The sequence below is a fragment of the Meles meles genome, chromosome 5 (genome assembly GCF_922984935.1).
Source record: "Meles meles chromosome 5, mMelMel3.1 paternal haplotype, whole genome shotgun sequence".
Lineage (NCBI taxonomy): Eukaryota > Metazoa > Chordata > Mammalia > Carnivora > Mustelidae > Meles > Meles meles.
This window is the reverse complement of record NC_060070.1, coordinates 3,046,321-3,060,503: the sequence shown is the minus strand read 5'-3', so window position 1 is coordinate 3,060,503 and position 14,183 is coordinate 3,046,321. Positions and strand designations below refer to the sequence as shown.

The window sequence follows — 14,183 nt, the reverse complement described above, 5'->3', positions numbered from 1 at the left end:
TGTCAATAAATCGTCTGATTTAGGACACATCTGCATGCGAGCGGCATTGAATCTCGTAGTTGTGACATCGTGGAAAACTTTCAAGGGCAAAATGGCTGAGGAGAACCATGTCCCACGTGGACGGCAGGCACCAGTACTCTAAATATTCAGCCCTCCGCACTGAGTTCTGAGTTCACACTCAGTAAGCCAAGTGGATCCGTGCATGTCCCAAAAGGGCAGGGAGACCTGAGCGCTGGACTGAGCCCCTGGCAATGATCAGTCATGAGTTCAATACAGTAACTCATAAGTGAGTAATGCTGACTTTTAAACACTTCCCCCACTTCTTCGGGAAGTTTCAAAGCCCCTTAGCCTTGTTTCTCTTAACCTGCAGCATCCAGATACCACGTGCATCCATAATGCCGCCTTACTGGCCGAGCTCCAATGGATGGGCCATCCACAGCTCTCAGCAAGCAGGGCTTCTGAACGTATTAAGCCCCAAAGAGTAGCATCAAATTAAGGATTCAGCCACTAGATGGAGAAATTGCCCCGATCAAGCACAAAGCACCATTCTGGTTCTCTGCTGGGAACACAAGCAGGATAGATACTTATAAATGCCATATTGTCCAAACACATAAGCTGTAACTTTTTGTCAATTCATTTGATAGGCTTTTGTTTGAATTGCTTGAATCGGGCACACATCTCCCGCTGGTCTTTACTGTTCTATGCTGTCATTATCTGCGATTCAGTGCTGACTACCTAATCTCTTGAAAATCACTTGTCATGTTTTGCATATTTGTGGTAATTAGCATTGAGTAAATACACGCGAATTTCACTGGCTGCTCGCTGGAGAAAGTATCAAGGTTCACAACAGATTTTAAAATGCCCGTTTGGATTGTTAAAATGTCTATACTGCCTAGAGCAATCTATACTTTTAATGCCATTCCGATCAAAATTCCACTGATATTTTTCAAAGAGCTGGAGCAAATAATCCTAAAATTTGTATGGAGCCAGAAGAGACCCCGAATTGCTAAGGAAATGTTGAAAAACAAAAACAAAACTGGCGGCATCACGTTACCCGATTTCAAGCTTTACTACAAAGCTGTGATCACCAAGACAGCGTGGTACTGGCATAAAAACAGACACATAGACCAATGGAACAGAGTGGAGAGCCCAGATATGGACCCTCAACTCTATGGTCAAATAATCTTCGACAAAACAGGAAAAAATATTCAATGGAAAAAAGACAGCCTCTTCAATAAATGGCGCTGAGAAAACTGGACAGCGATATGTAGAAGAATGAAACTCGACCATTCTCTTACACCGTACACAAAGATAAACTCGAAATGGATAAAAGACCTCAACGTGAGACAGGAATCTATCAGAATCCTAGAGGAGAACATAGGCAGTAACCTCTTCGATATCAGCCACAGCAACTTCTTTCAAGATATGTCTCCAAAGGCCAAGGAAACAAAAGCAAAAATGAACTTTTGGGACTTCATCAAGATCAAAAGCTTCTGCACAGCAAAGGAAACAGTCAACAAAACAAAGAGGCAACCCACGGAATGGGAGAAGATATTTGCAAATGACAGTACAGACAAAAGGTTGATATCCAGGATCTATAAAGAACTTCTCAAACTCAACACACACAAAACAGATAATCATATCAAAAAATGGGCAGAAGATATGAACAGACACTTCTCCAACGAAGACATACAAATGGCTATCAGACACATGAAAAAATGTTCATCATCACTAGCCATCAGGGAGATTCAAATTAAAACTACATTGAGATACCACCTGACACCAGTTAGAATGGCCAAAATTAGCAAGACAGGAAACAACGTGTGTTGGAGAGGATGTGGAAAAAGGGGAACCTTCTTACACTGTTGGTGGGAATGCAAGTTGGTGCAGCCACTTTGGAGAACAGTGTGGAGATTCCTGAAGAAATTAAAAATAGAGCTTCCCTATGACCCTGCAATTGCACTGCTGGGTATTTACCCCAAAGATACAGATGTAGTGAAAAGAAGGGCCATTTGTACCCCAATGTTTATTGCAGCAATGGCTACGGTCGCCAAACTGTGGAAAGAACCAAGATGCCCTTCAACGGATGAATGGATAAGGAAGATGTGGTCCATATACACAATGGAGTATTATGCCTCCATCAGAAAGGATGAATACCCAACTTTTGTAGCAACATGGACGGGACTGGAAGAGATTATGCTGAGCGAAATAAGTCAAGCAGAGAGAGTCAAGTATCATATGGTCTCACTTATTTGTGGAGCATAACAAAGAACATGGAGGACATGGGGAGATGGAGAGGAGAGGGAGTTGAGGGAAACTGGAAGGGGAGATGAACCATGAGAGACTATGGACTCTGAAAAACAACCAGAGGGTTATGAAGGGGCGGCAGGGAGGTGGGGGGGGGGGGTGGGAGGTTGAGGAACCAGGTGGTGGGTAATAGGGAGGGCACGTACTGCATGGAGCACTGGGTGTGATGCCAAAACAATGAACACTGTTATGCTGTAAATAAACAAATAAAAATAAATATTAAAAAAAAAAAATGCCCGTTTGGGACAAGGTCTTCACACCAGCCATCACAAAATCCCGCCCCCGAAAGAGGAGTCTGAATAACAACCAGAGCAGCCAAATTTGGATATTGCCTTTATTTTGCAGAAAATGTTTCCTGCTGATTGTCTTTGGCTACTTAGAAGAAAAATATAAACAATCATAGATTTAACAATATGAGAGATTAACTACCTACGCTCAGAACAAACATTCTAGTGGGCAGAGCAGGCGAGGTTGCGTTTCAACTACAATCTGCGGTCCTCAGCTCTGATGACAGGATCCTGTCCGTCCCAGCGCAGCTCCAGCCGCGCCGGGCCACAAAGGGCCTGGAAACCGCCGCCAAGCAAAGGCAGGGAAGTAAGTGTGCTTTTTACCTTGCCCAGGTAGGACCGCTGGAGTTTACAGACTCCGATGGGCCAAGTCCCCCATGTGCCCTACGAGAGGCAGACAGTTTCTGGGCCCTAGAAAATCATTTTTACTGTGAATCGCGCTAAGTCCGGCCAGCGGCGAGGCCTCCGGGCCCGTTCACCTGCGCGCACCCGCGGCCGCGACGGCGGGCACCGCGCTCCCGAGAACAGCAGAACGCGGCCCCTCCTCTTGCTTTCAAGGGAGGGTGATGGGGACAATTTCCTCTCCTGGACCCACGAGCTGCCACGTCGTACCCGGAGGGGCAACCAGGCCCGCGGCGGAGGCCCCACACGAAGTCCTGCGTCCGTCCCAGCGCAGGCCTCGCGTCACATGGAAGGGGGTGACACCGGCGTCCACGAGGCGAGGAGGCGGGCCTGCGCCGCCGCGTCGTACTGGCTGTCGGGAATGTCTGTGGCCGTGGGGGCCCCTTCGTACAGCGGGGATCCCGACGAGGACGAGGCCTGCCCCGGGTGGCTGAGAGGCGCCGCGTGCGCCGGCGAGCCCCGGAAGAACTGCGCGCCGAGCCCGTTGGCCATCGCCGCCGTCGGGGCCCCGGGCGTGATGGCGCCGTTGCTCACGGACCACAGGCTGGGGTACTGGCTGAAGGGGAAACGGAGACGCTCAGGCCACCGGAGACGCGGAGACGCTCCAGACGGCGCACGGGGACAGCGCCCCGAGACCCCCTCCCCCGACTGGCGCCCTGCACGGGGCCGTCCCAGCAGGCGGTTGGCTCTGTCGGGCGCGCAGAGCCACTGTCCCCTCCGGCGAGACACCGAAGCAGCGGACCGACCGCCGGCAGAGCTTGCCGCGCGCTCCTGGCCGGTCGTCTGGGGCTCGGGATCAGACACCCTGAGAGGTCCCGGGGGACATGCCCGGGTGTCTGTGTTCACTGGCCCCGCCGCGCTGCTGGGGCTCTTGCCGTGGACACATCACCCTCCGGGACAGTAAGGTACGAAAGGTGCTCGACGCGGGCACCGTCCCCAGCGCCGGCCGTGCAGTAGCAGGTCCGCGGGGCACCGCGCAGGGTGAGCAGCCTGGAGCCGGACCCCAGGGCGGCCCTTCACGGGCTGTGTCGGCCCCCTGGGCTGCAGCCAGTTTCCCGCCTGTTTCCCAACCCCGGAGGAGGCCGCTGGACACGGTATGAAGTCCCTCCGGCACAGATTTAAACCGCACCCAACTACGCTAACCTTGAGAAAATGTCTTTCTACAGACGAACGTCTTGTTGTTCCCTTAGGTCATGTTGAGCTGTGCGGTCTACCAAGCCCCGCGCCGTTCTTCAGGTGTATCTGACCTCAAAAACCTGAGCTGAACAAAGTAGTTTACTGTCCCCATTTCAGAGAGAAGAAGCAGCGCGGAGATGCCCCATCAAAATGGGACGGCAATGGGACTGCGGGCCCCCAGAGCCAGCGGTTTGCAGCCTGCAGGTCAGGCCGTTGACCGTGTGCAGGGGCTGGCCCACCTCTGGCCCTCGAACAGCTGGCTGCTTTGTGCATTGTTCGCTTGATGTTTTAAGAGCAGACAATTGGGGGCGCCTGGGTGGCTCAGTGGGTTAAGCCTCTGCCTTCGGCTCAGGTCATGATCTCAGGGTCCTGGGATCGAGCCCCGCATCGGGCTCTCTGCTCAGCGGGGAGCCTGCTTCCCCTCTCTCTCTGCCTGCCTCTCTGTCTACTTGTGATCTCTCTCTCTCTCTCCCTGTCAAATAAATAAATAAATCTTTTAACCAAAAAAAAAACAACAAAAAAAAGATAGACACTTAGATTCTTATTATAAAAGAATTGTTTCCTAGCCGAAAGGATTAAAATTTGGGGCATATTTTGGTATTCTATACACAATAAATCACACTGCTTTCGTAGTCAAGATAACCTGTCTACAGACTCACTCTGCTGTGAGCCAATAACCCGTTAAATCGTTTAAGGTCTCTGAGCCTGTTTCTTCAGAAAACAAAAGTTGACTTTCAACTTTGACTTATTTTTTTAATGACCCTATGAAAAACAGCAAAATGCATTCACTAATCAGCTTGATTTTTAAGGAAATCTCCCTGTACATTATTTTCAAGCTAATAATAAAATATTCACGGTTCTGTACTAGTCATCAGCGTATATGTTCAGGACTTTGATCCTGTAGCCACAGAAAAGCCAACACTTTTTTTTCCCTGAATTTAATAGCTCTTTCAAAAATGGTTCTAGAAACATTTCTTCAAATTTCACCTGCTGACCCCAACAACTCTGTAAAGACAAGCTGAGGACGGGTTACACAGCATATTTTTTTTCTTACAGAAACGAGGCTCAGAGAGTTTAAGAGACTTGTCCCCTATAGGAACTAGGAAGTACCAGAGCCGGGATGGGGGTCCTGGTTTCCCTCTGCTGCAGCCCAGCTCCAAGCCTGCCACCCCCAGGGCCACTGGTTCCCCCGGAAGACAGACTGGGACACGAACATGCGGTCATGTGACCTGGGATCCAGGTTAGTGACAGAACTACCAACGACAGCCCAGCTGCCCACAGTGAGCAGCAGAAGAAAAATCAATGTGTGGGAATGGCGTGATGTCACCCTCACGATCCCGGGGCAGCGCACGGCGCATCCAGACATACGTTACCTAGAGCTGGTGGGCGGGCCGGCGCCGTGGCTCATGGGGAGCATGCCGGTGTGGGCAGGGGTCCCCAGGCTGGGCCAGCTCTCGTGGGACTGGAGCATGGACAAACAGGCAGACGGATTGTCGGAATAGGCTGCGGGTATAAGAAAGCGTCGTTAGTGGGGCGGGCGGTTTTCCAAGAGTGTCAGGATGCAGCGAAACACTAGCCACAAGTGGTGCTACCCAGCTCCGGAGACGGGTGGTACGGCATGGAACAGAAGGCTGTCCGGCCCGCCTGGGGACTCCCTCAGGGAAGCCGCTGCCTTCGGCTCGGGTCATGATCCCACTGGGATCCGTCCTGCATCGGGCTCCCTGCTCAGCCGGGAGCCTGCTTCTCCCTCCCTCTGCCTGCTGCTCCCCCTGCTTGTGCTCTCGCTCTCTCTCAAATGAATAAGTAATTTTTTTTAGAAAAAAAAAAATGAAGACGATCCATTGGCCCATTTAATTGGTCATCAAAGGCAAATAATTATGGCCAAATGTATATATTAGAAAATAAATTCCAGTAAACCCAAGCTTTTTCTTTATCTTTAGATCAACAGATGCCCTGTAGAAAAGGAATCCTACGATCACTTGATTGGGAATTAATTCTCTTTAAAAATAAACATAAATATAACTTGAACCTTTTCTCAAATTTTTATTTCTTAAGAGATGAAAAGATCTTGGGACACCTGGGTGGCTCAGTGGGTTAAAGCTTCTGCCTTCGGCTCAGGTCATGATCCCAGGGTCCTGGGATCGAGCACCGCATCGGGCTCTCTGCTCCACAGGGAGCCTGCTTCCTCCTCTCTCTCTGCCTGCCTCTCTGCCTGCTTGTGATCTCTGTCTGTCAAATAAATAAATAAAATCTTTTTAAAAAGAGAGAGAGAGAGAAATGAAAAGATCTTAAAAACCATTACTCTGGGCAAGACGAAAGTATGATCTCCTAGCCTCAGAGTCTAGCCGCTGGTTGAACAAGACCCCTTGACCGTTTCTTTACCAAATCAGCTCCTTTCATTTCAAATCAGCTTTAATTGCTTAATTGTTTTATGGTGTTCATTAGTTATGTTCCTCCTTTTAGAGCCAGACAAAATTAAGTCTGGGCATACGCGGTGTTAGAGGAAGTTAGACAAATGGATCTTAACGGTCTGGCCCTGCGCTCGTCGGCAAGCCTACATCAGGCTCCCTGGAGCCGCTCTTTCGTGTGCCTGGGCCAGGTTCGAGCTGATGCTGCTGCTGGTCCAGGCACCGCACGCGGAGAAACGAACTTAGGGGCTCAGTGGGAGAATCACGGCAGATCGTGCACGGGTCTAGCCAGTAACTCTTACACCTGGCGGACCCAACATCATCACTTTAGAGAGGCTCATGAAATACCCAAACGTGGGAACCTCGAGTCAGACCCACGGTTCTGGGGTGGAAAAGCTCCAGCAGCAACTGAGTGCATTCGGAACCTCAAGCCCCTGGCCTGGACCTCACGGTGGCTGAACCAGCAGCCGTGGCATGGACCGGAAATAAAGTCCCTCTCGAGCCACTGAAGACCTGGCCTGGGTGTGTGTTCCAGAAGAGCCCCCCCTCCTCGGATCTCTGGAGTCCATCCTACAGATGCCTCCCTGCACGGTGGCCTTCCATCCACCCCCAAACCCAGGCCCACTTCGACGGAAGACTTACTTGGAGAATTATTCCGGTGTGCGTAAGGGCTGGGGTAGGGGGATGGCCGGTGGTTCCTTAGGGCGGGGTACCTTTCGCAGCCATGCGAGGAGGGAAGAGAGAGGGGCCCTCCGAACTGAGGGTGGGGGGTGGCGGGTGGGCACAGGCTGCTGGTTCCGGGGATGAGCCACCCCCCTGCTGTGGGAAAAGAATGCTGAGTGACTGGAGTTTGCTCTGCCTCCGTCGAGTAAAGGACGGACGGGCGAGCTGAGACCAGGAATCTGGGGGTCTCTTCCTGAGGGGTCCCCGATGACGTGAGGTCTCCTAGTTCCAGTCTTAAGGCATCTGGGCTTCAGCTCCACACCAGAGGCCACAGGCTGACAGGATTTCCAAACCCACAGAGCACCTGAGAAGAGCTGGGGGGACCCAGCCCTGGCCAACACCTACTGCTTCCTCAACCACGCTTTCTCAAACCTGCCAGAATCTTCCCAGGCCCGTCAGCTTCCAAGCCCTAACTGCTGAGCAGGAAAAAAACCCAGAAACACGAAATTCAGAGCCAGATGAGCTCAAGACCCACGGGACGAGTCACGCCCGTGATGCCCCCCATTCACCTGCGCCCACCCCCTGACCAGCACGGGGAGCTGTGTCCTGGCTGGACGTGAGCTGCTCTCCGCCCACTTTCCTTCTGCTTGAGGCTCAGCTTCTCCCCGCTATGCTCGTCTGCCAGAAAATCGTTCGGACGCCGCCCTGCCCACCTCTCACACTCCAACCTCTTCTCCAGTCGCTGCTTTTAAGTTTATTGTTGCTGTTGCTTAAAATTCAGAAAAGTAACTATCAAGAGGACAATTACTCTGGCTGTGATTTCCGACAAACAACCTTCAGACAACACTGGAATGAGGGAAAGGCCCGGATCTGCCCACAAAGCCTGCCCCCTTCACGGGCCCGAATGCTGGCACCCCGAGCCCCTTCAGGGAGCTGTTGGTTAAATTAGCGCAACAGACGATTAACGGACTGAGAACGGAAAACGAGTGTTGGCAGCAGGCGCCGCGCTGTTGCCCACAGCCTCTGCAGGCGGCGGCGAGCACTGACCCTCCCGATCATGTCTGTCGTCCGGGCTCCAAGCCCCTTCCCTGCATGGAGAGGGCAGCCACACGGGACCCTGTCTCCTACAGACGCTGCCCCACAGATCTGCGCCACTTTGCTCCAGCTGGTGGAACTCGGAAAGGAAGCTGGACTTAGAGCACTTTCCCCATCCTGCACACCATGGTTCCCACCACCAAAACCAGCCGGAGCTGCTGGGCCACTCCTGGAACCGAAATGGGCTTCAGGAAAAACCCCACCTGCTCACCAGCATCATTCCAAAGGCGGCCCTTCAGTCCGCCCTCATTAGCCAAGACGGAAACCATCTCCAAGTGCGGATGGCGAGGGGCTTCTCCACTTGCCCAACAGAGCAGAGTCTAACCCCCACCAAGACCTCCACAATCCGACCCAGCCATGGTGGGTTCTGCCTGGAAGCCGAACAACAGAGCCTGGGGGAGTTGTCCACTGCCTTCTCCGTCCCACGAGCCAGAAGCGCATTCACAACCCTCAGGGAGAGCAGAGGGTGAGTGGAGGCCAGTCCTGACACAGCTCCGACATCACGAACCACGGAGGGCCTCCTTCCCCCCCCACCAGAAACGTGCTCTCGCCTGCATCCCAGGTCTGGCTCTCAGCAGCCTAGTCCTGGAAGCAAGGGACGTGGGGACAGAGTGCAACAAACCGTACATTGGGAGTACCCGGACTGCTGGCTGTCTCCAGGTTCCTCCATCATATCTTTCTGATCACTTCTGCCAAAAAATGTAGAGTCGTCAAAAAGGAGAACATTCAGAAAATAGGATTTGCAGCAGTATTTCTTCTTACTGTGTGTTTCTTTGCCCAAAGGGTATAGAATTCTCTCACCTTTCCTTTGCATCAAGGAAAGCTTTTGCAAATGGATTGTATTTAATTTTAAGAGCCGTGATCTGAAAAACAAGAAACCGCATTGACTGGTACACTGTCCCTCAGCCAGACAATTTCATTTGGTCCCGAGAAATAGGGAAACATCAGTCGCCCCCCTGCCCCTGCCCCCTTTAAATATTCTAACATAATCAGACTTCCTTCCAGATCTATTTTTCTATTTGGGTCTGAAGTGGCTCAGTAATTGTCATATTTCGCAATGAACAGTACATTTATGGAGGTTCTTCAATGCTGCTTTTCTGAGTGGAGTTCACAGTGAGTTCAGCCTACTGCTGACATTCTCCGTGATCGATCAACAAACGTGGCTCAAAGCATCCCAGAATCGGCTTAGGAAATAGCTCCACACTGACAACTTAACCGCGAGTCACAAAATGTCTGTCCTTTGGGGTCAGACTTAGAGATGGACAGGCATGAACTGGGATTTTGTGTGCAGCAGCCCCTTCCGTTTGTATGACCCTCCATGCTGCCCAGGTTTGCAGGGTTGCCCCCTACCCCTGCCCTTTTGGGAAGATCTCCAAAGATTTCCTCTCTCCTTCAACTTGTTCTTAAGAAATTCTCACAGTATTAACCTAAATATTTGATTCTTTTTCCTCGGAGCATTTAGTAGATGGTTCTCATGTTATAGACACGTTTACAGAGGATTAAAGGAGAAACAGGTGAACAAGCACACATTTCAGAACTTCCTCCCTCCGTCCCAGTCTGATGGTGAGAGCAGATTACTTGAAAAGCCATAACTTTTCAGTCTAAAGTCCACCAACACGCGGGCTGTCTGCATTCTTCGCGACCTCCCAGGGCACAGGCCACCCCGCCGCTCACCTCCTCGTTCTGGTAGGCGGTCACGGCGATGAACTGGGTCTCAGGGAAGCAGTGGCTGGTGATCATGCGCTGTGCGCCCCCCACTCTCACTATGTGGATCCGGGGCTCGTACTTGTGTAAGGAGTTCAGCATGATCTGCGGGAAGCCCACGGACAGGACCGTCAGACCACAGGACATCCGTCTGCCCTGCTGCTGAGGACAGAAACACATCCAAGGAGCAGCAGACGCTGCCGCTCACAAGGAAGTGTCTTTGCTGCTGAGGCCGGTGGGTTTCCCTCCAGGGGCTGCTTCCCACGACTGGTTTAGGAAAGGGAGTGTGAGGTGTTCCACACCGTGAAAGGCAATGAATGCCCATGGTGAGATCCTCTGACCTGCTGCAGTAACGTTCTGGAGCTCCCAGCACGGCTAGAGACGCTTTAAAAGCCAGAGCTGGTTTGTGCTTTGCTTGAACATGGGGTCTCCCAGTACAAACGCCCCAGTAAAGCCACCCTTAGAAGAGGACAAATCTACAAGTCTCTTCAGACCCAGACCACGCAGCAAACACTGTGGCTCAGGTTGAGCCCAAAAGTGCCCCTTGACCACCAAGGCTGCTCTTTTGTCTGCCCCTAGGGAAGCTGAAGGCTTCAATGCGCAAGTTCCAAAGCCTGAGACCCCCTGAGTCTCCAAAGGTGAAGCTCAGCAACCCCCCCACCCCACCCCCAGCTCCGCACCCTGGTGCTGCCCTCATCAGGTTACTATAAACAACACTGATGGCTTAACAGAGGAAGGCTGTGATGTTGCTCCCGGACAGACAGACGTCACCTCCCGCTCAAGAACAGTCCCCTCCCCCACGAGGAAGGTGCAGACCCTGCCTGCCTGGCACTGTCCCTCCCCCCGACCAGCCCCTCCATTACACCCACCTGTCCCCCTCCGTTGAGTTTGTTGGTGAGCTTGACTTTGCTGAAGGACACGGGCGCCTTCATCCAGTGGGCCCCGAAGTTGGGCGAGTCCGGGTGGATATAGACGCAGCTGGGCGCCTGTGGCTCGGGCTTGCCCCCGGGCACCCACTCTCCGTTCACGTACTTCCAGCGGTGGTTGTCAGCAGCCACGAAGTCCAGCAAGAAGGAGTACATGGCGTTGGGGTCCAGGCCAGACACGTTCACCTTCAGCACCGGGAACATCCTCCTGCAAAGGAAGGGGGCAGCCGGCGGACCCCGGATCTGAGGCTTTAGACCTTTATATGTAAGGCAGGAAGCTTGGGACCAAGGCATCTGTCATTTGGAGGCAAAGAAAAGCCCCCCAGCCCCTCTTCCCAGAGTCCTCCTAAGTCCCCAGTGTCCTCCACACGATCCCATGGCCGCGGGAGGCAGGGTCTGAAAGGACCCGGCCCAGGGTTCCCACGAGCGGGCAGGGCGCGGGTCTGGCAGACTTCTCCCAAACTTCGGCGGAGAAAGCCCCAGAGAGTGACAATTAGGGGAGGACGCTGGGCCCTGTCGCAGAGCCCAGCTGAAAGGAGCAAGAAAACCCCCACTAGGAGAAAACCGTCGGGCAGCGGGGAACTTTCCCCCAGGCCTCCCCACGCCTGGCGCACGCCCATCTCCGGGCGCACCTACCTGCCGTTCTTGGTCACGATCATCTCGTTGGTGAGCTCCTTGAAGCGCAGCCACAGCTCGCTCTCCTCGAGGCCCACGCGCAGCTCGCGCTCCGTGGGGTCGCCCTTCTCGCTGCCCGCCTGCAGCTCGCTCTCCACGGCGCTCAGCAGGTGGTCCACTCGGTACTGCAGGCTCTTCCCCGCGCTCTCGGCGCCCGGGGAGCTCATCCTCCCGCCCGCCCCTCCCCACCGCTCCCCAAGCCCCCACGCGCTACGCGAGAGCCACCTTCACGCCGGTCGGCGGCCGCTTTCCCGAGACGGCGCCGGGGCTCCCGGCACTGGCGCGGAGGAGGGCGCGGACCGAGATCGGGGGGGAGGGGCGGGGACAGGGGTGAGGGGGAAAGTGACTCCACTTGAACTCCCGCGCCGCGCGGCTGGGGTAGGTCTCTGCGGCCAGAAGCTGCGTCCCCTCCCATAAATAGAGCCGCGGCGGCCGCGGAGGGGGCCGGCGGATTGGGCCGCGCGCCCTTTGAAGTGCGGGCACAGCTGCCCATTGGCCGCGCGCGGCCATTTCAGACCCGGCCGGCGGGCTGGGGCGCCCGGGGGCCGACAATGGGCTCCCGCGCCTGTTTCATGCAAATCCCGGGCCGGGCCCCGCGCGCCCCGGCCCAGCCCCGACACCTCCGCCCTCCCCCAAATGTTTGCACCTCCATCAAAGCGGCGGGGCGGGCCGCGGGCGCGGGGGGCGGCGGAGGAGCCGGGCGCCCGAGCTCGCCCCGGCCCGCACGTCCCCCGGGGCAGCCTGGCTCTCGCACCGGTGCCGGCCTGGACCGCCCCGCGCGGGCTCACCTGCGCCCGGCCCGAGGCCCTCGGCGCCCCGCCCGCGCACGGCGAGCCCGGCCCGGCGGAAGGGCGCGCCCTGTCGGCTTCGCCCGGGTCCGGCGGGTCTCGCTCCTTTGAAGGCTCCGCGCTCCACCGAGCGGAGCCCCGTCCCGACACGTCCCTCGCCCCGCGGCGCTGCAGGTGGCTGCGCTAACACCCGTCCAGCCCGCCCCGGCGCCCCCCGCCCCGTTCTCGCGCCTTCGCCGGTGTGGAAGGGGGAGCCCCGCGCCCGGAGTCTCTGCCCGAGGCGGAGCTCCGCGCCCGCAGTGGGAAATCCTCAAAATTCACCCAAAAGAGCCCTTTTAGGACGTTTTCCCGCTTCCTGTGTGAAAACTGGACGTTGATGACGAGGTTTGCGGGGCTTCTGTGGGCTGATCCCTGCTTCTGTGGAGGGTGGGAGTGAGAAGGGGCTGGCCAGGGTGCTCTCGGGAGAGCAGGGTTTGGGGTGCGCCTCCCTGCCGGCCCGGCCGACCGCCGCGCCCCGCGGTGTGGGGAGCGGGAGGTTTATTACCTTTCGGTGAGAACCTCCGCGAGGAGAGCGAAGGGAAGGTGACAATGAGCAGGAAATAGTTCAGTAAGGTCTCTTTAAACAATAACATTCTCCCCAAACTGGAGCCCAGGATGAGAGGAGGAAGCAGAAGCTCCGAGCGCTGGCCGAGAGCCTCGGAAGCCCTTGGCCACCACTCTAGCCCCAGCGTGGGGCTCCAGACCGTTTTCAGGTCTTCGCGCGCACCCCACCCCCACACCCTATGGGAACGGCCAGTTCCTGGGGTGAAGCGCCCCACTTAGAACCGCCCTGCGCCCTAGCTAGGGGGTCTCCCGGAAGGACTTGGAATGTGCTCCCCAGCTACCCCTTTCCTTCCTGCGCCTGGCGCGCCAAGCCGCAGGCGGGATCCCGGCCGGGGGCTGACGACCCGCGGCCTCTGCTTCCCAGAACCAGCCCAGGGATTAAGGGCCTGCTGCCCCCGCCCCCCACCAGCTGGAGTGAGGATGCTTCCAGGGCTGATTTTGCGCCCCTTTCCAAATGGGTACTGAAGAGTCTGGAAGCCCAGCGTGCCTCTAGCTACATTTCTCAGTTTCTTTTGTTATCTCAGATGCTTGGGATACCCAAGGGGATGACCGGAGTGGGGGAGTTTTTATTCTGGAAAGAGGCACCAAAAGGACCTCATTTGCCCCTGACACCCGAACCCTCCTGAGTCACCCTCCATCCGGCTCTTCTGGCCACGGGGATTTGGAAAACTTGTGAGTGCCTCTTTCCTAAGACAATAAGTGTCTCAAAGGTCATTTCTCTGGCCTGAGACCACCTGAGCTACCGTACTTGGAGGAAAAGTGAAAGGCTGGGGGGGGGGGTCGCCAGTGGACGCCAGTGGGTCCCCAAAACGTAGGTGGAAACCGAGGTATCCAATGCTCCCTGCCCTAAGGCTCCAGCTCTCTCTCCCTGACCGTCCTGGGGTTGTTTCCCCAAAGTCCAAAAGAGCTCACCAATGCCAGAGAGCTTTCAGATCCATCCAGAACTCTGGCTCTGACCTCAGCCGGCCCCCTAACAGCAGTGAGCACCACCAAATAAGAACAAAAGCCCAGGGAAAGAAAGTTAAATTTCAAATGTTTGCAACGACATTTTTACCCTCCACAAATTCAGTCCGAAGTGTTCAAGGACACCACCCAGAGATGTCGCCCCACTTGCTGACAGAGCTGGAGGCTGGAGTTACTGACTTCGTG

At 55.1% G+C, this 14,183-nt stretch overlaps 1 protein-coding gene across 3 annotated transcripts; it reads right to left on the bottom strand.

Annotated features, from left to right (window-relative positions):
- Window positions 1-3,278: 3,278 nt before the first annotated feature.
- TBXT (T-box transcription factor T) lies at window positions 3,279-11,810 on the bottom strand. Of its 3 annotated transcripts, none has more exons than XM_046006666.1 (8): window positions 11,605-11,810; window positions 10,912-11,176; window positions 10,013-10,147; window positions 9,140-9,201; window positions 8,966-9,027; window positions 7,223-7,399; window positions 5,546-5,675; window positions 3,279-3,552 (listed from the first exon to the last, which is right to left on the bottom strand). In XM_046006666.1, exons 1-8 carry the CDS (start codon window positions 11,808-11,810, stop codon window positions 3,279-3,281), a joined length of 1,311 nt encoding a protein of 436 aa, XP_045862622.1. The 3 variants fall into 3 exon arrangements, with proteins under 3 accessions (XP_045862622.1, XP_045862623.1, XP_045862625.1); XM_046006667.1 differs by having other exon boundaries at window positions 7,223-7,396; XM_046006669.1 differs by lacking the exon at window positions 7,223-7,399.
- Between the last annotated feature and the right edge of the window lie 2,373 nt (window positions 11,811-14,183).